The sequence below is a fragment of the Eurypyga helias genome, unplaced genomic scaffold, assembly GCF_000690775.1.
Source record: "Eurypyga helias isolate BGI_N326 unplaced genomic scaffold, ASM69077v1 scaffold12401, whole genome shotgun sequence".
NCBI lineage: Eukaryota > Metazoa > Chordata > Aves > Eurypygiformes > Eurypygidae > Eurypyga > Eurypyga helias.
Window position 1 is genome coordinate 2036 of NW_010228967.1, and position 26651 is coordinate 28686.

General features: G+C 42.0%; 1 protein-coding gene across 1 annotated transcript; it reads right to left on the reverse strand.

Moving 5' to 3' along the window:
• Positions 1-1414: 1414 nt before the first annotated feature.
• On the reverse strand, positions 1415-26651 carry NAA25 (N(alpha)-acetyltransferase 25, NatB auxiliary subunit). Its single transcript, XM_010160220.1, has 23 exons — positions 26571-26651; positions 25531-25669; positions 23846-23964; positions 21769-21843; positions 20836-20943; positions 20309-20387; positions 19722-19833; positions 18757-18846; positions 18227-18396; positions 17336-17448; positions 14545-14752; positions 13884-13970; positions 12693-12873; positions 11944-12043; positions 7399-7550; positions 6968-7093; positions 6415-6658; positions 6076-6199; positions 5637-5702; positions 5052-5149; positions 4752-4862; positions 4177-4323; positions 1415-1957 (listed from the first exon to the last, which is right to left on the reverse strand). Exons 1-23 carry the CDS (start codon positions 26628-26630, stop codon positions 1835-1837), a joined length of 2832 nt encoding a protein of 943 aa, XP_010158522.1. The 5' UTR covers positions 26631-26651; the 3' UTR covers positions 1415-1834.

The following is a 26651-nucleotide window of genomic DNA, read 5'->3' on the forward strand; positions in this document are numbered from 1 at the left end:
TCAGTCTTGCTTTAATTTAAGGAGCACATCCTTCTTTCCAAAAAAGTATTTCTACACAACATGGGTGGTTGTTCAGTGTTTTTTCTTTTTCCTTCTTTTTTCCCAGGATTACTATAAAAGTATTACTATAAAACAGACTTAACACATTTTGGTATTCTTCCAGCCAGAGCACTTACCAGACATTGCAATTAAACTATCAAGACATCCATTACTATTTGGATACTCAGCTGACATTCTTCTTTCCCTTTCAAGATGGAGCAAAGCAAAACTAAATCCAGCAAGAGCAGCAATGTAATTTTTTTTTTTCCCCTACACATGGGATTTATTTAAAAAAAATACCCTCATCAACATTTTAGCATTACTAACAAAACATAATCAGAAGAGATGACAAAGGGAGGAGTGTCAGCTCTCTTAAAAACCTTTAAATATGGACTTCAGATACTAGCTGCTTTAAATCAGAAGATGAGGAATCTGTAAAGTCTGACCTGTCCCTTGTACAGCAGGTACATGTTGTGGGTGCCCCATCAAGTGTTCAAGGCCAGGTTGGACAGGGCTTTGGGCAACCTGGTCTAGTGGAAGGTGTCCCTGCCCATGCCAGGGGGGTTAGAATCAGATGATCTTTAAGGTCCCTTCCAATCCAAACCATTGTAGGATTGTATGTAACTTTTTGCCTACCGATTTTAAGCTGCATTACTCCTTTAAAAGGAAAAAAAAACCCCAAAACAAAACCAAAACCAAACCAAACCCCAAAACCCGAAACAGCAGAAATGCAGATGCAATGTGAGCAGATGATGCGTTTGCACTTTCTACCAGAACGCCTAATGAGCTATACTTGAATAATCAAAGATCAACTGCAAAAAGCAAGCATACACTTACAAAAAGTATTCTCAGCCTCATACCACAGCGGAAGCAAAAGTTACCTCTGCCAACATAAACCCAAGCCAACAGGATTTAATTTCTATTAAAATATTTAAGTCTTAAAGTTTCAGTAATCTAAATACACTTCTTAAAAGTAATGATGATTGCTGTTTTACATTAAACTGACATGAAATCAGACCGCAGTGTCAGACTTCACTGCAGCTCTTATATACAAGGTTTTGTCTTTTTTTGCTGAAACACTGATTCCCATCTCTCTCTAAAGCTTAATGGCAAGTTTGCTCCTGACGCAGTTTGTAGTTTTTCTGAATGTGGAAACAACCTGGGTGTACGCTGATACCACCTCTTCTCTCCAGCAGTTCTCTCCTTAGAGGGACCTGCCTCCCCACCAGGCATGGCTTCTTCCCACTCTGCGAGGGAGGGTGCTGGAAGGCTGTCTGCAGAGGGTGTTCCTCCAGCACAGCCTCACCTCTTCCTGCTGCACCCACACACCAAACTAATTCAGTAGGACTAGGTGGCTTGCGGACAAAACCGGCGCCTACAATTTCTGTATTTCTAAGGCAAGGACCATACAAAAATTATAAACACTGTATGGTGATGAAAATACAACTCCTTTGAGATATATGCTTTACACTGGATTTCTATTGCTGCTTCTAAAGACCATCTCCAGTTGTTTCTAGAGATCAAAAGGGAAGAAAGTTAATTTTCTCCTGTTGCAATATGCTTATGAACATGTATAAAAAGTGGTCAAACCCCGATAAGGGTCCCTGCTTCTCATTTATGTACAATAATTTAAATCAGCTCAATACATCTGTAATACCTAAAAAAATTGGTTTATGATTTTAAGTCCTTCATGCATTACGAGGAAGTTCTGGATTAAAGTGATGGTATATCGGATGTTGCTTCTGTCTGGGACTCTGGTGTCACTCCCCTGTGGAGTCTGTCAAGGATGCAGTTCTCAAATCTTTAGTTTTTTAATGGTATCGAGTCTCTTTTTCAGCAGCTCTCCAATTTCCTGAACTGAGTGATGGTAACTGCTCTGGACCTTCCCTTGCACAGTCTTTGTAAACTTTTTTTCTTCCTGCAAAATGCAAAAGAGAAACCATTCACTCCACAGCCAACTGTTTAAACCCTCCTATTAAACTTCCTCCACCATCTCACATGCCACTAAGAGTTTCATGGACCATAGCGTAAGCTGGCAAAGGAAATGTCATCAGCACAGAATAAGCAGCAATAATTCCTGCAGATACTGGTATTGCCCAGACAGGGCTGGTAACACATTCACATTTCTTCAAGACTTGTGGAAACATCCTCCTGCAAAGTGTTTATGGCTGAAATTGTGTAGCATTTTATTTTAGTCAGCATTTATCGCAGTAGAGAAATTTATTACAGAGGGGTGAAAAAGCCTGTGAGGCACAGCCTGAGTAAACGAATCTGATGTGGCAAACAGCTCACATAGGTGGCAAGGTTCAGCTGACACACTGTCAGCATCGCCCCAGTTACACCAGAATTTTCACTAATAGTGAACATAACTTTTTCAAAAGCACCTTTTGACTGAACACAGAGATGCAAACAGCTCCAGGTCTGAGCAGAGCTACACACACTGCGTTTATCAGGATTTGGTGTGATAATGGCAAACAAACAGAATAGCAAACATTGTGAACAAACACAGGAAAAGCTGCAGACTCCCACAGATGCTTCTGCTGAAACCCGTGTGAATCTAACGGTTGGGTTTTGCAGCTCTGCCTTGCACGGTGATTTGATGCCTTACATCAGAGGGAAGATGGAGGGATTTGCTGACCAGAAAAAGTACAAAGGTCAACAATTATCTGAAAATGTCTTATCCCTTTAAAGTGAGGATTCTTTGACAAGATTAAGACAATGTACTTTTCTGGTTTTATTCAAATTTGCATTAAATGCAGCCTAAGGGATTTCCTATCAGTTTTTACAGGGTTTTTAAATAGGTATTAATATATATTTGAGATGCTTCATACAGAAACAAGGAAAGGGAAATTGTAATTAACATGCTATCAAATAAACAGGACAGTCTAACTGAAAAAATACAAGCTGGCTAACAGCACCTCAGGTGGACAGAAGGAAGTGCAATTCTGAAATACATGGATGCAGCTTTTAAATCCTCCCCAATTCAAAAGCCTTCAGCTGTTCCATCGAGACAATCACGAACATTAATGCTCTGTGGGCCAAATTCTCCCTTTAAGATAAATATATACAAGTCCTGGTTTTGTCTTAAGTGCCGATTCCTAACTGAATTTGTGGGGGCCCTGGGTAACAACTTTCTCAAATCAGTCTCTCCCACCCCCAAACTAATACTGGTGACAACTTCCCCATCAAACCCTTCTCCTGGAACCTGCAATCCTTCTTTGACAAGGTGCACAACTCATCACTCCCCTCACCCATGTATCAGAAGATGATGCCTATTCCACCACTTTGCTACGCTGCACCTTTCATCTCCACCTCTGTTTCAAGAGCACTATAAAGGACATTCCAACTCTACACTTTCAGTCACCTCTCGGCTTTTTAGCTGGGCTCTTGACACTATCTCAGGATCTCAACCACCGTTTTAAACAAACACATTCAAAATAAGTACTGAACTGTTCCAAGATCTCTTATGACAGTAACATTAGCTTGTCTATCACAAAGTTTAACTTATCTCATTGCTTAAAAAGCCAAGCTTCTTCATTAGGCCCATGCTTCACCTGGCTAAATTTGTCACAAGGTTTGGCATGTGTGATGGGTGGTGCTGAGCTGCCACGTTTTTTCTTTAAAGATCAAGTAATTGTTTCCAGTTAAGTGACTAAGCAGCAGTAGGTGACTGTCAATGTTTCCTGGAATAAGTATTTTGCACCCATTACTGGCATGCTAAAATACAGATAATAGAGTAAGTCCTATCACATACAACAAAATCATGTTAAAACCTTAAGTCTGTGTTCACTAACATGACACACAATATGAAAGTATTTTCAAGTTCCTGTGTTTAGATCTCATTTTTTGAGACTATTCTGCACAGTGTGCTAGAGCCGATCAGACAGGGCAAAGTCACCGTCACTATAAAAAAAAAAACCAAACCCTAACTCAAGATGCTAAAACTAAGCTACCTTGTAGTCTGGTGCCTAACCTCTCATTAAGAGCAATTAATCATAACAGGTAGGGTTTTCCATTTCCCCCCCCCGCTCCTCTGTCCAGTAAAATATTTTGAGGAAAAGAAGCTCTGAACAAAGTTATCCCATAGGCACGCACACAGGTTATTGGTGTCACACAAATAATGATGCAAGTTCTTACCTGTAAAAGCAGAGTGTCCTTGAGGGACAGCTCTTCAAGTTTTAGTGCAGTCAGAATTATTTCAAGCCCTTTGATGTGATCTATTACGTTGGAAGTTAACGTCTGTAGCTCAGTAACATAATCCAGAAAATGTGTAAATACAGGTGGCTGTAAAAACCAATACATTTATAAACACGTATTAGTACCTCTTCAAATGACTATTTTGTATGACAAGTCACTTCATAACATCTATCATTCTATTCTCCCCCAGGTGCTAAGCTATAATCTACCTACTCAGAAAAACACTACCAGTTAACTGGTTTATTGTAGTACATTCCAGACAGAAAGGTCTGGGATACTAAACGGTTTCCTATTAAAAAGCCATCATGTGATGTCAGAAATGTGGCACGTCACCATTTGATTTAAAATAGAAAAGGAGTTTTAAAAATTAGTACCGAGTAATCTCTACCCTACATCAGCCTCTACTAGGCAAACTTTACGGAAAACAGTTTATTAACATCATCTATCTTGATTTTTCTTTCAGTATAAAGATGGCGTTGGGTTGGGGATGGGGGAAAGAAAAGAATATTGTCTACCATAGCTACATTGCTTTCTTTTTTTTTCTTCTTCTTCTTCTGCAGGTTGGATTTGAAGGGTCGGAGGACACTGTCACAGTAACTTGATACCCACAGGGCAATGGAGATCGTCTGGAAAAAAGGTACAAGTTTTAGTGTTCCTACTGATAAGACTGATAAGAGTAGTTAGAATATGCAACAAAAAAACCCCTGCTGCTTTCATGAGTGACCATGATCAAAGAATTTTTACTGTGTTTTAGTTTTAACATTTCCACCCTCAAGTACTCCAAAATTTCTAGCTTTCAAAGAAAAAAAAAGTACCTCAACAAAGAAGACTAGGTTTTCTAACAGGTTTGGGTGAGTTTTCAAGGTGCCATCTCTGACTTCAATCAAATCACCTTTACATTTATTGAACAAGTCTGGAAAGAAAAAAAGAAAAGCGTTATGCAGGACATGTAGATCAACTTAAATGTGCATTTTCTGCCCAGTGTGTATCTCAGCACAGTGTGCAAAGCTGTCAGAGGACTGACCACTAAGCAGCTAATGATAAATTTGGCCAAAGCCTCTCAAGAAAATCCAGCTCTAAAGCCTCCTCTGAATTGTACTTCATTACAAACAGGATCTTTGTTTATCAGCACACCTGGACCAACAACCAGAGAGACAACAGTTGCTAAGAGTAGGCTGCAGGGTAGCAAATTGATAGCACATAACGACATTCTGTGGCATGCAACAGCTTCACGATCAGGCAAGCCAAGGGGACTCGCAGCCTTGTTCTCAAGTGTCTTTCAGAGGCGTCTGCAGATGCATTAACACACTTCACAACTGCAGCACGCTCAGCAGCACATCCTCAGAGCACCATGAAGCACCACTGTGGCTACCAGTGTTCAGTCTTGAGTTACCATTTACCTGTTAGTCGTTCTACTGAAGACTTGAAACTATTCCCTATCCTCTCCTGGATTTCTGCTGAATCTTCTGAAAGAAAAAAAAAATAGTAGTTATAAACCATGAGTTTGTGTATTTTCTGCTTCCAGAAAGCTAAGAGGCATTTAAGTGTAATTTAGTGTTAGCAGTCAAAAGCAAATACAACTTCTTTCAAAGAGGATCCAGTATTACATCAATATATACTGCACAAAAATGAGGACTCACATGAAACATTAAATGAAGCCGTAGCCTCTCAGCTAAATGTCATTCAGAAAAAAACCAAACCACCAACCAATACACAGTAACAGTTTGGGTCCACATCAGCCAATGCCCAGCAGTTTTTAACCTAAATGGAGCCACATCTCGCTCCCTCCCACCACACATCATGACAATGTGGTTACACCCCTGCCCCTCAAACACTTACCTAAGCCATTGGTATCTAGTTCATAAATATCACTAACAAGATAAAACAAGCTAGTCTGGCATTGACAGCTGCCATTACTGAAGAAGCCAGCCATTCGGGTAGGAGGAGGGCCAAGGACAGGATACTAGGCAAGAAGCAAAGAAAAAGATAAAGGTGTTGCAGCTTTTCCTTATCCAGAACACAGTGTTTGTCTCTGGCAACATCTCAGATTCATACACTACAAACTCAGGGTCAGTTAAGTGCATTCTGCAGCCTGCCGGACGTTACAAGGAGCATTCAGTTTCTGCATGCATTCACATTCATTTAATATTTGGGGATAGCTTTTTCCTTAACGGGTACCTGAATTTTTTGTTCTAGAAACTTCTTCCCTGAATCCACTGCCGCTTCCAGCTGCTGAAGCAGGGATCGAATAGTATCAATCTTGGATGAGACGCCGTTCTCTGCAGTCTTTTCAGAGTTCTTTGGTTGAATAGTGTGACTAAGAGTTGGGAGTCCGCTTACTAGCCTTAAAGTTAAAGAACGGATTCGCAACCACATGGTTTCTTCCTCCAGTGAGAGTCTCCTATGTTCTTCCGAAATGTCCCTAGAGAAAGGCATCACATGTTTTCAGGAAAAGGCTTCAATTTTGCAAAGTAGCAAGCTTCACTCTGGTACAAAAGCCTACCCAAAGTTACCGAACACTGTATGATGAGGAAGGAGCGGGCAGAAATTCAGCAAACTGTATTAGTAGGTAAAAGGCAGCACTGCTAGAAGTGATGAGTGACGCTTGTTAAGTCTGCAGTTAGCTGGCCTAGAGAACATTTCAATACAGCAGTTGCCTAAAAGGATTTTCTTCCCCGTGTGTGCTGTAAGGACAAGGTGTGACTCTACAATTGAGGCTATTTCAACTCACCTGTCTTTCGGATCCCAGCTAAACAAGACTGTCAGGTCTCTGTTATCACGCAAATCTTTCCACGGAATGTCATCCTCCTCTGGGCTCAGACTCATGGACTTTATGCTTTCTTCTAAACTGGCTGATCTGTGTGTAAGAAGCAGCAACATTAAATCAAACATTTGATCACTGGAAACAGAAAATACAGCTCTCTGACAAACCACATCGTCTCCTGTTAACTCTTCTGCTGTCAGAAACACTACACGTACATGGTACTGACAAGCACGCTGAAGGGAAGAGCAAATTAGGAGCAGAGAGAAGTATCTCACAGGTTTTTGCTAAAGAGCTGCAAGTGCATCTTGCTGTGGTCTCACTTGGCCAGCGTTCTGCCTACACACAAATCCCCAGTTTGTTCACATGCAAGGTGCTGCACTTATCGCTGCTGTACTTACATATTTGCTTCAAGTAAGAGGTCTAACAACATCCGTTCTGTGCGAACTTGAGCAAAGTGAAGGGAAGAGTTCAGCCTATTTCTAAATGCAATGAATTCTGGGATCTTCTCAAATGCACCGTACTTGTAGGCTTGAATGATATATTCTGAGGTCTGGAAGAAAACACACACCATCTCTGTATTAGTTACTCCCATAAATGCAGAACCACCAGAGTTGTACAAGGTCACTGCCAAGAAATTGCCTTTCTGGTGTTTTCATCAACCCAGAGGTACAGAATCTGGCAGATACTCAGTGCCCAGGAGGAGCTTGCACTTCTGCTTGTCCAGGTCACCCCAGTTTTTCTACTTTAACCTGAGAATGCCCAGATGCTCCACTGGGCAGTGTGATTTCAGAACCAGACCAACACCAAGGAACATCACATCGCTGTTGCTACCGAGACTGAAAAATACTTAGAGGGGAGAGATGATTTTGGAAGGCTTAAAAAAAAAAAAAAAGTATTATCCAAATCATTGTTTCATTGCGAGAAGTACTTTCAGGCAAAATAAACCCGAGACTTTCTGGAACTGACTTGGATGTGTATCACGTACTACCGCAGCAGAGATTAAAAAAATTACTCACACACTTTTTTATTTCTCTTTTATTTGATTTTTTGAATACAGCATCACAAGATAGTATCACACAGCGTATACGCGTTACAGTACAATCTAAACACCACAGTGTCAGGCTCCATGGGACAGTTTGCTTCCCCTGATGAAATGCAGCAATACATGGCATGCAACTAGTATTTCACACAAGTCCAAGCAACCTCCAGAAGGAGATTCATATGATGAAGGAGCCCCAACAAGCACTGTACTTTAACGAACATTTCTAACGGTAGAGACAGAGTGAACCACTTAGGTCCCCAGTCAAGAGAGACAGCTGTGTTTAACATCAGAATTACTCCAAAAGTGAGAAATTCCGGCAATTCAAATATTTTCTTCTGAACAAGATTACGAAATGCACTGAAGGCGAGAGGCACCAAAAAGGCCCCTGGTTAACTGAGCTTTATGTGGCACTAACAGACTCAACCTGACTGGAAGGCTCTGAGAGACCAGAAGCTAGCACTCACAGATGAAAGCCACCTAAGCCAGCTTTTCTTTCCCCCTCCAAAATAAGATATGTCCTCTAGATAGCTGTCTTTTTTTCTCTAAGAAATTTGCTTATTTGCACTGTATAAAAAAAAAAAATGCCAAATATTCAACAACATACCCTCTGAAAAACAACCTTGTAGAGTTCATTGTCAGGCTGCGGGATTGCGCTATGGGCGCTAATTCAACTGCATCGGCGTGGTTTTTAAATCCCCATAGGACACGTTGGTGTTCTGTTTGCCTGCAGTATCTGGAGAAATTAAAGACGGACGGACACAAGAAAATTAGAGAGATTACTTGTGATGCTGCATATTTAAAGGAGGACTATCTTGAGAAGGATAAAGTTGTCTTTAGTTTTGGCCAAATATAGCAATACTGCCTTCTCTCTCCTCCCTGTCCTTGGCATCCTCTCCCAGAGCAGAAATATTACATCAGGACTGCACAGCATCCTAGATGGCCGTTTCTCATGGGACGCTCTTAAAGAGGATTCACTTCAGGCTGTTAAGTTCAGCAAGTCAGAAGGAAAATGTATTTATCCAAAGCAATCAGTCTGAATCAAGAGCTGTATTTTTATGTCAGACCACTTTGTTTATAGCCTGCACTTCCTCTTCTAGACCGAGTCCCACATGCAGCATGCCACAGGACATGCTCTCTGTACTGTGGCAGATATTCCAGCTATCTTAAACATCGACCTAGAGAGGAGCAGGCAGTATCTGAAATTATGTAAAAAGGTACCTTTTAAAGGACAGTCCTCTTTTAGCACTGCAATTAGGTGCTGTTCTGGGACTCCAGTAGAAAGCGGTTATCAGGAGTATGAAGGGGCAACCCCAGCAGAACGACAGCAGCTCAGAAACTGGTAGCAGAGTCTGACCTTGTGATACTTGGGACATATTTTATGGTAAGGAATCCTTTTTTTTGTCTCCACTCCTGTCATGCCATCATCCTAGGTGAACAGTACCCTGAACTGAGCCTTCGCCTCCTGCAATTTGTACCTTACAGCTGGTCTGAAGGACACTGGATATTTGCAAACCAGTGTAGCTTTTGATGCATTTCCCAGCTAAAAGGATCTTAAGGTGATAACCACTGAAGTGTCCAGAACACGAGAGATTTGGTCATCCAAGATCAACAACGGCTTAGGGTCCTTTGGTCGCAATAGTGTCTCCAAGATGAGACGTGATGCAAGTGGGTTCCAGAGTCACATCCTTATCCTGTAGTATTGAAGAATGACATAATGCTGACTGCATCACTTTCACCCCGTTTGCCGTTTCAACCTTTTAAGTTGTGGTAGTGAGGCAGGTTGAACCACTCACACACTGCCTTCTCAGGTTTCTGGAACGTGAGTTGAGTAGCATTTTCCTGGCAACCGCACTTGGAATGTGGCTGTCTTCCTCCGTGTACAGATGTTGAGCTACTGTAGAGAATCAGCTCTTCTCTGCTGCAAGCACTTTATCATTCATGCCAAAGGCAATAATCTTCTTCCAAGGTAACTGCACCTGAAATTACTTCAGACTGTTTTCCAGGGAAAGATGATTTCTTGATGCTCTACAATGCAATGTTCCCAAGCAAACAAATGACAGCTCATAGTTTTTTCAGTTCATTTTTTCATCTGGTGCCTAGCGAATGTTTTATTCAAAGAGCTGGTTCCAGGTATGCTTTTCAATAACATCCATGGAGTGACTTTTAAACAAGACTGAACAAGCTACTTCTCATTAAAAAAAAAGCTGCCACTACCAACAACAGACATGTAGGAGAAAGCTGTCAGATCCAGGGCTTCCCTCCAGCAGAAAACATTGCACCCTGCACTCAGGGACCCAGACTTAGCAAGCAGAATCAGTCCTTAAACAAAGAGCAGATGAGGGAAGCAGATGAGAGTGAGCTCCCATCGCACAATCCACGTGCTTCTGTGCATCTCGCTCCCTACAGTGAAATTTTTGCATCAGACACAGGTCACAGTAACTCACCATCTACTTTTAAGGCACAGGTAAATGGCAACCAGTATGTTGTACAACAGGAATAACCTGGGCTGCCACAGAGCAAGGGTACTCTGAGGGACTACTGCGTGAGCACCTGTACCACTCAGTACAGACAAGTGTTTGTATCTGTTTCTGGGATGGCGGGGAAAAAGCAAGTCATGTGATAGCAGGGCCTTTGGAGCCAACTTAGCCAGTGGCTGACTGGAAGAGTTACAACTGGATCACACCTTTGTTTCTTACAAAGTAAAAAATATTTTCTTAACCTACCTCTCACCAATGATCAAACTGTAAAATATAAATATACATGATATATTGCACTCCTCAGAATGGGACTGCCTTCCAAATGTTTGGGAGATGGACTGACATGCATCTACTTCCTTAACCACAGTTCTGAACTATTTCTGTTCCTGTTTGTCCCATATATTTCCACCAAGACTTCAAGAATGTGTTCAAACATGACTGCTCTCCTACCTAATCCGTTTTTCACGGATTCCATGGGAATTCTGAAACAGAATAGATATTCTCCTTATGAATGTATCAGTGTACATCAGAATGTACTATCCAAATAAGATTATAGACAAGTACACTTACTAATCACCAAGCTACAAGCATGTAGATGCCTAGGGCCTGGCGGGTGTTTTAGGAAGCACCTATCTCTTTGGAGGAATTCAGCTACTCTCCCCTTACTAATCTTCTCCATTCTAGTCCTAAGGTCCTCATTCAAGACAACCTTCTCTCTATTCACACCACTTTTTGGCATGAACCAAATAAAACAGGTAGTTCCCATTAGCACAAGACCAGGTTTTGCAATTCAATTTTATCACTTCAAAATAACCTAGTTAGTCATGGGCTCTGCTCTGCATTCAGTGAAGCCGGGACTTCAAGACTTGGTTTTTCCCCCTCTGAAATCCTCCCACCTTGTTCCTTTTGCTTTCCCTGCCTTTTAAAATTACGTGCATTCCCCACTACCCCTGTGTGCCCAGCACAGCCATCACTAAACTATGCTGCTTCCGTGACTGCAATATAAAGGATTTGTAAGAATGCCATCACCACCATGACCCACCATCCCTGGCTACTGCGCGCCTTTCCAAAATGCTACAGGTTATATGACACCAGGACTTGTTTGCCACAATATTTCACTGAAATTACTGCATAAAAATCACAACCCATTTTAGAAGTAATCATACCTGGGTTTGAGGAGCATTAAAACTTGCTTTTATAAACAGAAAGCTAAAGCAAAACCTCACATAACAGTAAGTTACAAACCCTTGTAATAAAAAACACAGGTGAGGCAACCTTTACTATCAACACAAAGCTGCAGGAATCACTTCTTTACATTACCAACCACTACATTTCTGTAAACCCTCACACAGACAGCAGCCTTCTGTAAGGCACCTCGACATAACTGCTCTGTTACAAGGACACAGAGGTTTCTTTCAACTTACATCTTTCTGGTTGGAGTGGAAAAACCTGAGTGCAAAGTTGCAGGATTGGGATGCAGCAGCGTAATGGCCCAGTGACTCTGCATAGCGCGTCAGAAGATAGCTGCAACACAACACAGCACAAGTCAAACATCAGCACACGACCCTGGGGAATCCTGAATTTCAAACAGCTCTGGACAGAGAACTGCAGCACAGTCCAGCTTTAGTGACAAGTCTGGAAATTTAACACACAGCATCACAACATTCATATTGAAGGTTAAGCCTTTAACAGCAGGAATAGAAAAATGGTACATGGGGGCTTGGAGTTCCTCCGTCCACCTCGTTAAGTGTGCAAGAGCTTTACTTAATCAGATACCCACAAACACACTAACCAGGGCACGGCCCTTTTGGTATGTCTGTCTTAACTAGCACTCCCAAGCTCTGCTGAGCAATGACACAAGCCAGAACACCAGGCTATGACTGGCATCAAGATAGACATTTCACAAATGTCTTTCAGATTCCCTTCAGTTAATACTCCAAAATCCCAAACTGATCCAAATCACATAGGAAAGCTACTCCTCAAGACAGGGGTTGTCGTGGTTTAAGTGAGTATACTTCAGTAGATGTCCCTCATGTAATTCCAAAATACTTTTGCAGAACACCGTATGAAAATCTGATAATCTGCTAACTTTAGTAGCAAAGAAAAGTGAAGATCTTGGGACTGGTTACTGGAGGGTCACCATCACCAATTATTCTCAGTATATACTACCCACCCGATGGTGTCGTGCTGTATGTGTTTTGCATCAAGGCTGGAGTAGAGCTCTGTGACGGGTTCGAACGCACCAAGCCTGCAGTAGATTCGAATGAGCAGCAATTTAAACTGAGCATTAGAAGGACTGTGAGATAACCCTTCTTCTAAGAGAGTTAGGCACTGCCACACAGCCGTCTCTTCACCTGGTGAAGCCAAAGACAAAACACACCGGCATGGTCAGAGAGGAGCACGGACAGCCCAGTTCACTGTGGCACTGAAGCTTCCTTACGTCACACACCTCAAAACAGTCCCATGCATTTAAAACACACAGACAGCATTCATCTGAACACGTAACACCCGCTCCAGCACTATAGCTGCTCTTGGGGGGAAAAGCGGAGGAATAATCATTCGCAGGGAATGTCTAGCTTGTGTGTACAGAGCACAGCACTTGCACATGGGCCCACCGCAGAAATGGGCTTCCCTGGCGAGACCTGGACTGTTCAGGATTTCTAGCTTATACGTACAAAGCACTCCCAGGCATCATGCGAGAGCGCAGCATAGAGCCAGGAATTCAAGAGCCCACACTCCACCGGTGACCTGCCAGGAACCTGACGATGGATTTACGCAGGTTAAAAGACTAAATCTTCCTTGGGAAAGAAAGGTGTGACAGCTACACTAAAGAGCAAGAATACAAACAGTGCCCAAGGACAGCCATCACTGCAGAAAGGCTCTGTGGGATCAGGAAACTAAGAGGCAGAGCTGATGTGCAGTATAGAAACACTCAAGACAGGACAACACATGTCAGCAGAAGGTCTAGAAGCAAAGTATGTCAGGGAAGGTAAGAAATACTCTCAAAACACCTCTGATATCAGAAGGGAATTGTCAGCAGAATTTGTGCAAAGAGAGAGAAAACACTATCTACATGGGAAACTTGGAACAAGCTTCTGAAGACTGCCAGCACTAATCTGCTGGAGTTATCAGCAAAGCTCTGCCAGGACTTAGAAATTAATCGGAAAAATTAAATCTCTCTAGAGGTCAGTGAGATTCCAAACATCAACTGAATAGAGACACTCCTGAAATGCCTTATATTGGGAAAAAACCCACAAAACAAAGCTATGGGCCTAACCGGTCACACCAGGTACACACTGGACACAGTCTCCCCATCACAACCATCCAGGGCAGCATTAAGCAAGACACAATTTTAGGAACATACCTTCTAGCCACAGATCAAGCAGCAGGTGAACTGCAAGCAGGCAGTAATAATCTGAAAACTGCAATTCAGTTTTCAAACAAGATTTCCCTGAAATGAAAACAGTTACCCTTTCATTACTACAGCGCTGTCAGCTGCTTCTCACATTGTCAGCATTAGCAAAGGACACAGCTATCTGGCAACAATAACAACAGCTTAATTTACAAGCTCCAGAGTTGTCTTGAAAACTGAAACAACTGTATAAGTGCTGCATTTGTTCATCAAACAAATGGACTTTGGGCCACTTCATTTTTTCACCTCTGCCTAAAGACTCCCATAACTGCAAGATTTACAGACTGACATTCCTGCCCATGTATTTGTCCTATGTACATCAGTGTTAAAGCCTGGCTTTGCTTAAAGGCACAGGCAATTTTGCAAATATACAAATGTACCATCTGAACCACCCAGGAATGTCTCATTTAAGATACAAAAGTAAAAAAAATTACAAGGAAAAAGATAATTCAGGTACTTGCAGGGATATAATCATAAGGGAGAAAGCAAAATACTATCTAGCGGCATGACGGGTGCTGTCAGCATTGTGCTCTTACATGCCCCTGAAAAAACTTTTGCTCAAAAAAGCTTCAAGTGAACTGCAGTGTTAGTTCCAAAGATTTTCTTTTCTCACCAAACTCCAGTCCATGGCGGTATCTTAACATCAACTCCCGGACCACTGTCAGCTTTTGCTTCTTATCCATGGTGTGATAGATACCAAGCAATCTCGAGAGCTGCACCACACACAAGTGCTGTTGCAGGGCTTTGATATCGGCTGGCAGCGCGATTTCACTCTCGGCTGTTGCCGACAGAGGGATTACTTCCAGCAGATGACTGATAAACTGAAAGAGAAGCGCTGTTAAATTCTGTAGAGCACTGCACAAACACAGTTTCCTCCCTCAAATCAAGGAAAAGCAGCAAGGTGGAAATGTCAGCGTCAACCCCGCCACCACGCTCAGACCAGTGGTTAAAGAGCTGGCTGTGGTGTTTTGGGTGGGGTTTTTTTGGTGAAAGGTGGTGATCACACTGTTCTGGTTCCACTCAATAGCTTTCAGTAAGTTTCATCAAACAGATGGAGGAAAAAAATAAATCACAGGCAAGTTTCCAATACATTGACACCCAAGGGAGATCAAGCACCTGTTAACGCTCACAGTAATAACATATGCAATTAAAATAATTAGTTACTGAAAGGCATCACAGCATGCTTCCAGGAAATTGTGGTTTCGTACTATTACATTTTTCTCTCAACTCTGAAGTAATGCGCTGTACTCAGTGAGGTCATCCTATTTGATTGACTTCTTTTTTGAATTAAGCTGTAAGCAAAGCAGCTTCTCCTTGTTTACAATTTTAATGGGAGGCAGCAGACTCCTCTCAATGCACAGTCAGGGCTGGACAGCTGTTTCTTGTTGTGCTAAAACCCAACCTTGTTTACTAACTTAAAACTGAGTTAAAGCCAATGAATTCAGCTTTGCTACATTTGCTCTTGAAGCAGAACTGCACCAAATGCATGCCCGAGGGAAAAAAGCACGACAGCTAGAGAGGAGGAGCACGCAGCACCATGCGCACAAACTCCACTATTCCCACAGAAGACTGTGTCGACAAATCTTCCCAGTTTGAGACTTTGCCAAGCTGAGGAAGGGCAACCAAATCAGTAAGCTCCAGTTTACGCCTCTAGAAAGTCAAGATTGATGCTGCGATGATTATTTCTGGAATATGTCACGTGTCTAGTGGCCCAGCAAATCTCCACATTCCCAGCTACTGAACTGTAGCACTGTACAGAACTCCTAAAAAAGACCCCCCTCCCAGCTGTGTACAGCCTCAGCGTGACCCTGCTACTTTACCTAGGTTACACCAACCTTCAGCATCTTTTGCTGTGAAACAAGAATAAATCTGAGACAATCTATAAATATTTTAAGTAACTTAACACTTGCCCATTTCAAAAACTCATCAGCACCACTAACCCTCCTCAGCTAGACATCTCTCTGACCAAGATGAACTGCTGCAGGGACACGACAGCCATACACTGGGAGGACCTTCTGTCAGTATGACCCATATGATATAGTCACTAAGTCAGCAGAGGTTTTAAGGTCAACTAGAAAATTTTAGAGAATTTAGTCAGAGTCAAAACTGTACCTCAACTGTTATTATTAAATATCATCTCCCCCAGGCTTGGGGGGGCTTAAATTTTTTTTCCTGGAAAGTCATTGGGGTAAACCTGTTCAGGACTCGAGGATTACCTTGCGATGGTATCACCGTCTCCAGAACTACAAGTTAAATTTCCCTCTGACCACATCCCTTGCCAGTGCAGTAAAAATGCCTTTTAACATAAAACAGCAGCAGCAACCCATGCATGCCAGGGCCACTGTTCTCATTGTCTCTTATCAATTGTGAAGCTGTGGGAAAAGCTTGCATTAGCAGTCAAAATATTTTAATAAATTAAGAAAACAACACCACTACCTACACTTTGTTTACAGACATTTTATCAACGGCCTCTGGCTTGATCGAGGATTCTGTCTGGCCCTCCCCAGCTCTGATAATTTTACACAATGGCTTAGAAAAACAATGGAGTGAGTGACAGCATTCCCAGCTGCTGAAGTCATTCGTGAAGCTGCTCATGACTCTGCACAAACAGTCTTTTCAGTTAAAGAGAGCTTGTTTAAGGAAGAGATTCTGGAAAAGTTGCCATAGGCCTCTTGGTCACCACTTCATCAGTATCAATGCGTCCACTCTCCAGCACAGCAGCAGAGCCAAGCACATCCTCTGTGACACCCTACCTCACTGGATGAGGCAGCAGATTTCTCCCATTAAACATATAACTTTAACAGGAAAAAAAAGTGATGAGTGGGAAAGAGGAGGATGTCTGTAAAACAAGAGTTACAGGACACAGCAATGCACACTGCAGATGAATGAACTGGGTGGTCTTTCTGTAGTATTACATTACTCCGTTTTGTAAGCTGAGAGCTATAAATACAAGTGATGAGAAGCTACCCATTTACAAATGAGCTAATTGAGTAGCTTATCAACTGAACTGCAATTTCTCAGGAGCTTTTCATTACAAGATACAAGCTCGTATCTTATAATTTTCATCAGCATTATGGGCTTCTCGTGTTCGATATGAGAATTCAACCAAGACTATGTCAAAGCACGCCGACACCTTGAAATGGTTATAAAAAAGCCATCTGGGTCTGAGACTCTACAGGATCAAATATTTAGCCTTCAGTAAAACTGCTCTGAACCAAACTGCTCACTGTATTCAGATGTTTGTTATATTTTCTGCAGTGCAAAGAGTTTTCTGAATTTCAAACAGAAAGCAAAAATTTGATGCTTCCAGTCTTTTAACATGACCCACAGGTATTTTAAGATTAAGGCACCAGAGTGCAAACAAGTGCTGCAGTTCCTGCCACCACTTCTTTCTCTTTCCTTACCTTTGTGTACTGGTTGGATGGGAGGAGATCCACAAATACTTTGAGATCAGTAAAACAGCAGGGTTTGTCCCCAAATTTTTTGAAGTATTGGAACATCAGCTCTTCTGGATCACCTACAGAAAAAAATCAGTTCATGTTTTTAATATGCCCCATCAGAAGTTGAATCTTTAAAATCACTATGAGAAATCTTTGGTAATGCCTTTTTTTTTTTTCCTTCCTCCTTCGAGATTACATAGTGATTTAGAAAACGGAGAGCTGCACTACTGCAGATTTAACAGAGACTCAGTGTCTCTGGTAACCAAGGACACATAAAAACCACCAAGAGCTTCACTCAGGCTGTTTGGCAGATAAGAGCTGAGCATAACAGGCCTCCATACAGAGGCTCTGCTTATCTAACAGTAACTTATTTTTGGATAGAAATACAAACGGAACTAGAAAGTAGCACAGATGTTGCTCTAATCACATCCTCTCCTTCACCGATTCCCTAAACCAATTTTTAAATGCAAGTTTCCAAAAAGCAAAACCTGGTACTACTGCCAAAAAAAATTAAAGGAAAAACCACCCAGAGATTACAGCGCAACAGCAGGACTTTGTACAAAAGCAGTGCATCAGGTATGCCCTTTTTGTTACGCCAGTGACCATATGCTCCTGGATCCCATGGGGCCTCCTGAAAGTTTCCCTGCTCGCTTTTACAAGCCTCAGTGTAGTCTGGAACTACCTGCCTTTCTTCAAGGCTCATCTAATGCTTTCAAAATTCCTTAAACAGAGATAACAGCACATATATTTTCCTACCAGACATCGTACTAAGTTCAGTGATTTAGCAATGAGTTTGTTCCAAGTTTGTGTTCTCTGTCCACAAGATTAATTCATCATCCAGTTAGTGGCTCTTACCTAGTTTATATTCATCATTACAACCTCTGTATCGCAAACGTCTAATCAGCTCCAGTTTAGCTAAATATGGTCCGCGAAGTGGCCGAGAGCTCTTAGATTCTTCTGTAATCCTCTCTTCTATAAATTTCACAGCTTGCTCTATAGAATAGTGTACCTCTCCTTCCAAAGAGCTGTGCAATTAAAGAGAAAAAAGGTTATTTGATTGTTCCCATTGCTACCGCATCGTAACACGGTAACACATCGGTATACTCCCAGGATACACTTAAGGAAAACTGGCCTGATGGATTCTCTAACTCAATCACCATGAAAAATATGAACTGGAAGAGTTCTGTGTGTACAAACCACTGTTTAAACAGCTGTTTCCAGTAACTACTGCCAGCCTCCAGAACAACGTATGGAGAACACATATTTGGGGTCTGATGTCAAGAAGTCACCCAAAGACGCAGACAGCGCTGTATTGAATATACGAATGCAAACAACTCGCTCTAGCACAAAGGAAAAACATTTCCATAGCAAAACTGTTAACTTACTGCTCTTCTTCTGATGGAGGTGTCCAGGATTCATCAATGAGTTGGAACACTGAATCAAAGTAAGTTATATAAAACTGCCAATCATCTGAGCTGAAACAAAAAAGCAGGCACAGAACAAAGTTTAGGGAGTTGTCAAAACAGTAAGTTCACATCTAAAACCTCATTCCTTGCAAAGCTGCATTTAAGAAACAGCACACAGTCATGTTACAGAAGTAACAACTGTAATAAGAATAATTTCTCCTTGAGAAGGTCTCACATGTTAAGAACATCATCATCCTGAATTCCTTGAAATGTATTGAACAGTTTCAGTAAAGAACTGATGCAAGCTGCAAACTCTCCTCTTCACAATTACATTCCAGAGCTCATTAATATCCCCATAAAAATGGTACAGCAGAAGCTTCTCCTCTGTATTTAACTTCTATTTAAGATTAGGGCAAATTAAACACAAAAAGCAAACAACAAATCTCTCCTGACCATTCCAAGAGACAGATTTGATCATACTAGTATGCTCTCCCCTGATTCATCTGTTCAAAGCATTACATGCATTTCCTAGTATGAAGTCTGGCCAACTGAGAGAAATGAAGTTACAGAAAATTAAATAAATGTAAATGCAGTTCTCCTCCTCTCCCACCATGAAAGTTAGAGCTGGACAATCAGCACAGCCTTTAGAAATAAGGAAGTAAACAAAATTTTATTGTCCTAATGTGTCGCTAAAGTCAGCCTTCAAAAAGGAGCAGTTACAGTCCTGACACTGACTCTCCCTGTGACCTTCATCATGTCCCTTTAACACTCCATTCTGCTGCCATTTTCCTCAGGCTGTGGAGTGTTAACGTGAGATCCTTGGATATTCTTCCATTTTAACCACCATTTACAAAAGCCAGTGAACAAGGCAATTCACAACCAGCCAGGAATTTTTCTTTTTTTTTTTTTTTTTTTTTGGTAGGACGGCAGAAATATCATCTCACTTTTTCAGCAGCAGCCTTCTTGACAGCGCATTGCACTCCGGCCACCTACACAGCTTCTTGTACATTGCCATACACTTGTTCTCACGGCTCTGGAGCTCACTTGTCAGCTTCTCTAAATTAAAAACAGAAGGGCAAGTTTATCAATCAATGCATTTCCTTCTCTGCTTTCTGTGGAAAGCTTCTTATTATAGCCCAGGCTGCAAACCAGTAAGTGTAAGAGAACAGAAGAGAGGCGGAAACTCTCACATCCCAATTCCTTAAAACTGCAAGTGCATTTTAATTGCCAGAAAGATTCCTCAAAAATGTAGGATATTAGGACTTTAAGATGGCAGCACAGCAAACTAACATGGTCTCGATTTACTACTGCTAAGCACACTGCTGCAAAGTTCATCACTGAAGAACGATTAAATACCACAAACAGGTGGGTAAAACAAACCATCAGTTTGCACGGATGGTTGAAACTGGTGCTAAGAGTCAGGCTTCTTACAGCCTTTTTATTCTTTTGGAACCAGCCGACAAGTCTGAAGCAAAGGAGAACTGCTGCATCCTCCACACAACTGCGATTATTAACGGACAGAGTAAGTTACCTCCCAGTTTTCCTCTCACAACATCTAAGGCTTCCTTATACTTCTCCAAACGTTCCAGAATCATGTAGTATAGTTCGACCTTAAAAGAGAGATTAGACTGCAATGAAATTTCCTAGTAAAACAATCCACAGGTGTGCCAAGGAATAAAGTGGCTTGTGTTATTCTCATTGGAAACAGGAGACACCCAGGCCGGCAAAGCTATCTTTAGCATCCCAGAGGGTGGAGCGTTCAGGAATTTAGGTCTTTTTTCCATTCTGAGTCCTGAAGTTTCTCTTGGGGCCTCCCAGGGAGCAAAACCAAGTACTTCATCAGTCAAATCAAATGCCAAAATATTTCCTTGGCCATACGATGCCAAATCCCTCTCAACCCTCTGCTCTCAGTTTTCCTTCTGTCCTGCTACATTCACATTTACTTCCAGAACAGTACTGATCATTATCTTGGAAAACCATTAAAATAATCAACTTCCTTTAACAGTGCATTCCTTGTCTCAATGTTCAAACCAAGGTGAACGTATCTGCAAGCCTTACTTCAGCCTCAGCTTCAATCTTATCCTCTTTCACCATTTTTTCCACCATTCTCTCAGCTAGTGGCAGAAACATCGTCTTGGAGAGGTTTTCATCCTGTGCTGAGATAGACTAAAGGGAGGAGAAGAATTATTGTAACAGCTCATCAACGTTGTGTGTTGTCCTGCCCGCAGCTTTTTTCATATTAGAAGAGGAAAAAACCACCCACGCACTTCACACCCCCCCAGCCGCACCTTCAGAGCTGCCATCCGTCACACAGAGGGTGACTGCTCTCTTAAAAGGCAGCAAAAAAACTAGTGACACACGGAAAAGCTCACTCTTGGTTACAGTGCCAGAGCCTCTAGGTGCACAATGCTCATGGCAAATAACACGTAGCCAGAACACACCTGTGTTTTCCAGTGTTTTCAGGAATGTGATTAATGCCCCCACGCTTATTTTTTGTTTGGCCAACGCTGTCAGGTTGTCTGATCAGTGCCTGGATCTGCCATCTCAACCACCAGCAGCACAGCCGATCTGCTCTCTACTCCTCCATCCTTTCTGCGGTCTCTAAGCCACGCTAAACCCCGAGCTCTCATTTATTTCCTCCTAGAGCTTTATAACCTAGTTAGAGAAGAACAGCTCTGACTAAGGAGCTGCAGATATCTGAGGTCTTGTTTATTAGATGTAACTAAACAGAGAGTAGGGTACCAGTCCAGAGCAGAGAATCATTCCAGTTGTACAAACGTGGTAAGGCAGACCAGTTAATTGTGTTCTAAAAGCACTACAGCATTCATTTTGGACCACATCAATAGTGCTACTTAAGGAGGGCTCAGTCCTCCCAGCAACACACAGAAACAGTTCAAACACACATTTTCCCCGAAATACATTCTAATATTTTCACTCTGAACATTTCTATATTTGCAGCAAAAGTCAAACTCATTTGCAACCTGTACACACCTGCATAATCAGGCTCATCACAGACCAAAAATAGTAAGGATTTTTGGGTACGATCTTATAAAGTGCCATTCCAGCCTGAAAAAAATAAGACAAAATTTCACCATTCCTGAAACCTATCTGTTTACCAGCTCTCATGACAAACAACCCATGCTAAGCAGCAATGATGGCAGCAGATGACAGAATTAGCAACTCGACAGGAATCAGCCCGTGAGCCCTCCCATCCTAACACACATCGCTAAAGAAGAGAACGGAGGGTGAAAAGGTTTCAACTACTTCGTGTAGGTCTGACGAGAAACAGTGTGCATGCGCACGTATGATTGCCTAAACAGATGACAGCTTTAATTAGAAGCGGTAACTACATCAGGAAGCAGAAGACATTCTGTAGGAGCGAGTGGGATACTTCCAGTGCTGATTTTCACCAGTACGCTCAGTCAGTGGTAAAAGGCACACCAAACCACAGCCTCTCTGGTGAAAGCAACTGCCCTTCAACGCTCATTTCACACATACTCAGATACCCGAAACATGAGGTCACCTAGGCGTGCAAAGCAGTGGTTAAGCAAAGGTCGAGCTGAAACCTTGGCTTTATCGAAGCAGAGCCAAAGTATTCAAGATTTTCTAGCCTAACACAGTTATTCACACATTTCTCTCACAGACTGCCAGTCCCTCTACATAATGAAGGACAACACCCATACAAACCCTGTAATTAGTTTTAAGAAACTACATACATTACTACCACAGATGGACTTTTGTGCCAATTTCCTGAGTGCAATCTCAGGTTGCATTTTCCAGTACTTTCAGCTGAAATACCCCTGGATACAAGGGGTTTATTTTGACTCCCCAATCAGTTAGCATCCCCACACCCTTTGCATCTCTAATCCTTCAGCTGAACGCACAGATCCATCTGGAACATCCCACCCTCTGACAACTCCCTGATAACTTAACTAGAGTTTGTACAGCATCTGAAACATACTAAAGGTTTAAATGTTAAGTATCATTTTCTCTGTTAAGACTGGCATTTTTTCCACTCGTGGATGTAGACAGGAGTACAATTAACATACTTCTAAACATGAAGTTTAGATTGTCATGAGGTTTGTATTTTCATGTACATTAATAACTTGGCCCCTGTCTACAGCTTGGCCTCAAACAGCATAAAAGTTGGGCTACGGTGCAGAATAACATTTCTGCTCAATATATTAAGTTATTTAAGCCAAACTTGCACAAAAATTTAAGTCACCGTAAGACAGTGGGAACAAGAGGGAGGTTAGGACTCGTGGACTTGGCGCTCTGTGTGTTATTACACAGAAGAGTGAGTGCGCATGCTTTGCAAAGAATCTTCCATTTATAGACATTCTCCAGGCACCTAATTTGGAAAGGATGAAAACAAAACTAACCAGCACGACACTGTTCTGCCAACTGAGAAGTCGGATGCACTTCAAGGAAGTGCTTTTTAGTTTTTCTTCACTGAATTACAACCGATACAAGCTTGGTTGTATGTGAGATTCCAGAGAAAAGAGCATGGGCCAGACTACGCTTCCCAAAGATAACAGCAAACTAAGGAGTCACTCAAGTCTGAAAACATGGGTCAGAAGATCTTGGTAGACCTTTTCCTATCTGTTCCAGAGTTCCTTTATAATACACTGCCTCAGACGTAACCACCGTACTGGTCTAGACAGATTGATAAAAACCTCCCAAAATAACCCGCTTGTTCTACCCGACCAGGTATGCACACGAACGGCCCAGTTGCCCTTCCCTGGCAACAACTAAAACATCAGCGTTATCAACATTCTTTTCAGCAAAATCCAAAACACAACCCCATACTAACGACTATGAAGAAAATTAACTCTACTACAGCCAAAACATGCACCCTACCCCACTTAGGGAAAGCAAGCATTTCTCTTCAGATAACCCACACCCGTAATCATGGTCTTTTAAGCCTTTCTGTAAAATCCAGCATAGAGTATAACTTCTGCATTAACCCAACTTAGCTTTCTGCCAGATTATTTCTAATAAGAAATGGCAGTAAAATATACAGAAAAAGGCATTTTAAAAAGACCAGAACATGAATTGTTGACTGTACCTGTTGCATCTTCTTGTACTCTCCGACCCTGGCGTAGGCCATGAAGAGATGAGAGTGATACTCTTCACTGTTGGGAACCTTCTTTACAGCTGCCTCATAAAGCTTAGTTACCAGTTCCGCTAAACCAAAACCAGATGCTTGAGTTAAGACAAATTTGGGAATAATTTTAAAGCACAGCTACCTAAAGATAGCATCAGTGATACTCTGAACAGTTATCTAATTACACTCATCAATCACAGAAATGGTACTTTGTCCCCCAAGGCCCCAAACACTACAAACATTAAGCAAAGGAGGAAAATGCTTAAAAAAGCAAACAAATAAGCCTCAAAATACTTAACAACAACGAAAAAGTTTGTCTATGATGGAGCATTAAATCTAATTGAGATTTCTACTCCTGGCAGAATGACTGCTCCACATGAATTACGTACCAAAACAGAACATTTCGGAGTCTAACATCAAATGAGTTGCTCCTTCACAGGTTTGCTTATGTTAGCCATATCCTGTTATTTACCAACTGCCTATTTTAATACTCTGAACAAGTAAAATACTTAATATCGTACTTTCTAATAATAGAACTATCGTGACTAAATACTTGAAACATAACGTGCAAAACTTTCTTACATTTTCATCCTTCTGGATTTTTTTCCTTACGCATACAATCACACGTCAGGATAGTATTAGCAAACGGAACGTAACTTGTCTTTCACACAGTTTACGTATCCTTGACACACATACACAGAACATCTAATCACAATTTTTTTGCAGAACCAAAAGTGGAAGTGCCCTGCGCCCACTATTTCCTTCCAGAGTTATGAACCCAAGTTAGAGACCTGAGCTTAATGCTTATGCAAGTTGTTTAGAAACACAGAAAGGCTTTTGACATTTCCAGGGGTTTGTGTATGTTGCAGTCATACATACACACAAAAACTTCATATTATTCAAAGCAATTGCTCTATTGCAGACTGATACCGATACCCATTTCTACAGATGTCATTCACCCCACTGTCACCGCTCCAGCAATTCAAGAGTAAATGCTGCTACCACTTCCGAGAGCCACAAGAAGCTGCCAGAAACAACAACTGTTTAGAGCTGTAGATAAGCAGTATATAAGGTCTGGCTTTTTTCAGAAGAGAACATGCAATTTTACCCCGTCACTCAAACATTCACATTTAAGTATTTTTAAAATCCTGTATCACTACAAGGAACCGTACTGAAAAAACTAATGAGGTCAAATTGAGAGGCCAAGATTTCCCTTCTATTTGCCACACAGCTTCTTGAGGTGTGAACACCTAGACTACTGTCTCAGCATCACACGCATTCCAAACCACAGACCATGTGATTTGCTATCTCTATGACTTTCACTGACAACAAATTCCAGCAGCTTTCATTAAAAAAAGTGAACGCAGAGGCTGATGGTGATGGATGATTACGAGCACGCCATTCATTTGGGAACCGTGTACACAACAGAGTTAATGAGAAGCCTAAACAAGGTTATTTGCTTTATGGTGATCGCTAGAGCCTTAGAGGCATTTCTAACGGGCGTCATTTAAATTCTCCGAGTCTCTTAACATGCCTATACACAAACCCTGGACTTTGCAGATTTCCCATGGCACTGTGGGTCACATACACTTCTGGAAGAACACAAATAATGATGATTTTTAAGAGGCACAAAGGAAAAAGCTTACGTCTATGCATTTCCCGGTAAAGAATAGTTAGTGCTTGCAAGGAATTATCATCTGTGGGTTCAAGTGCTGCAACTTCTTGGGCCAGAGCATATGCTTCATCTTGCTTGCCAGTTCTCTGCAAGCCAATTGCTTTTAGAACCTGTTGACACAACACAGAGACAGCTGTTGGAAACAGTTGGCAGTTACCAGTGAAAATCACCTCGTTCCTGGTGAGAAGGCTTTGCCCAACCACCTCATTACTTCCACAGATCCTCAGGTTTTATTAAGCTTCAAGCCCATATGACTGTAGAGTAAAACTTCCAAATGCAAGCTGCACCAAACAGTGTGGCTTTGCATTTCTTAACCAACACGCAGGCTGCTCCAAGGCATCAGCTGCCCTCGGTTTTCCCTACCTGCAGACTGAAAACTGACCAGTCCTGCCAGTTTTCACTTTCCCCCCCCCCCCCCCCCAAAAACTGGCCAGAGAGAGGTGACATAAATGAGATTCAGGACAAGCTTGGGAAGCTTTCAAAATGCAGAAGTGGTACCAGCTGTAGAGGAATTCCCATGGGGAAGAGAGAAAAGTAGAAAGATAGTCATATGGAAAACAACTCCTTTCCCTTCAAGGACGACAAGCAAGGAGGGAGCAAACAAGAAGCAGAAGAGCAAATGCCTCCAAAGTCACCTTGTTTCGTTTTACTAAGGACTACACCTCCCAAGGAAACGTTTTGGTCCAGTCTACTACGCACAGGTATCCCAACCTAAGGGCTAGGAGAGGCATTTCTAAGGCACAGCCCATGCACTGAGGTTGCTTTGCAGTGGCTCTGACAGGGAACTCAACAATCAGCTTGAGTGTCACCAATTACACCTCACCAAGAGGACCTGACCAAGTTTCCAGGCAAACACGATATTGTGGGAATTAGCCCGAGATGTTCCAGGGGGTTCAGGAAACACCACAGTGTCTGGAAGATCATGGACACTGCCCGGAAGGCACAGCGAAACACTCCGAGTCCGAGAGCTACGCTCACCTAACGAGGTCAGTGCACTGCAATCGCACTTACCTTTGCGCAGTGAAGATCCTTGTGTTTTTTGAGCAGTTTATCTGCTTGCTGGATCGCCATTTTATTATTGCCATTATCGAG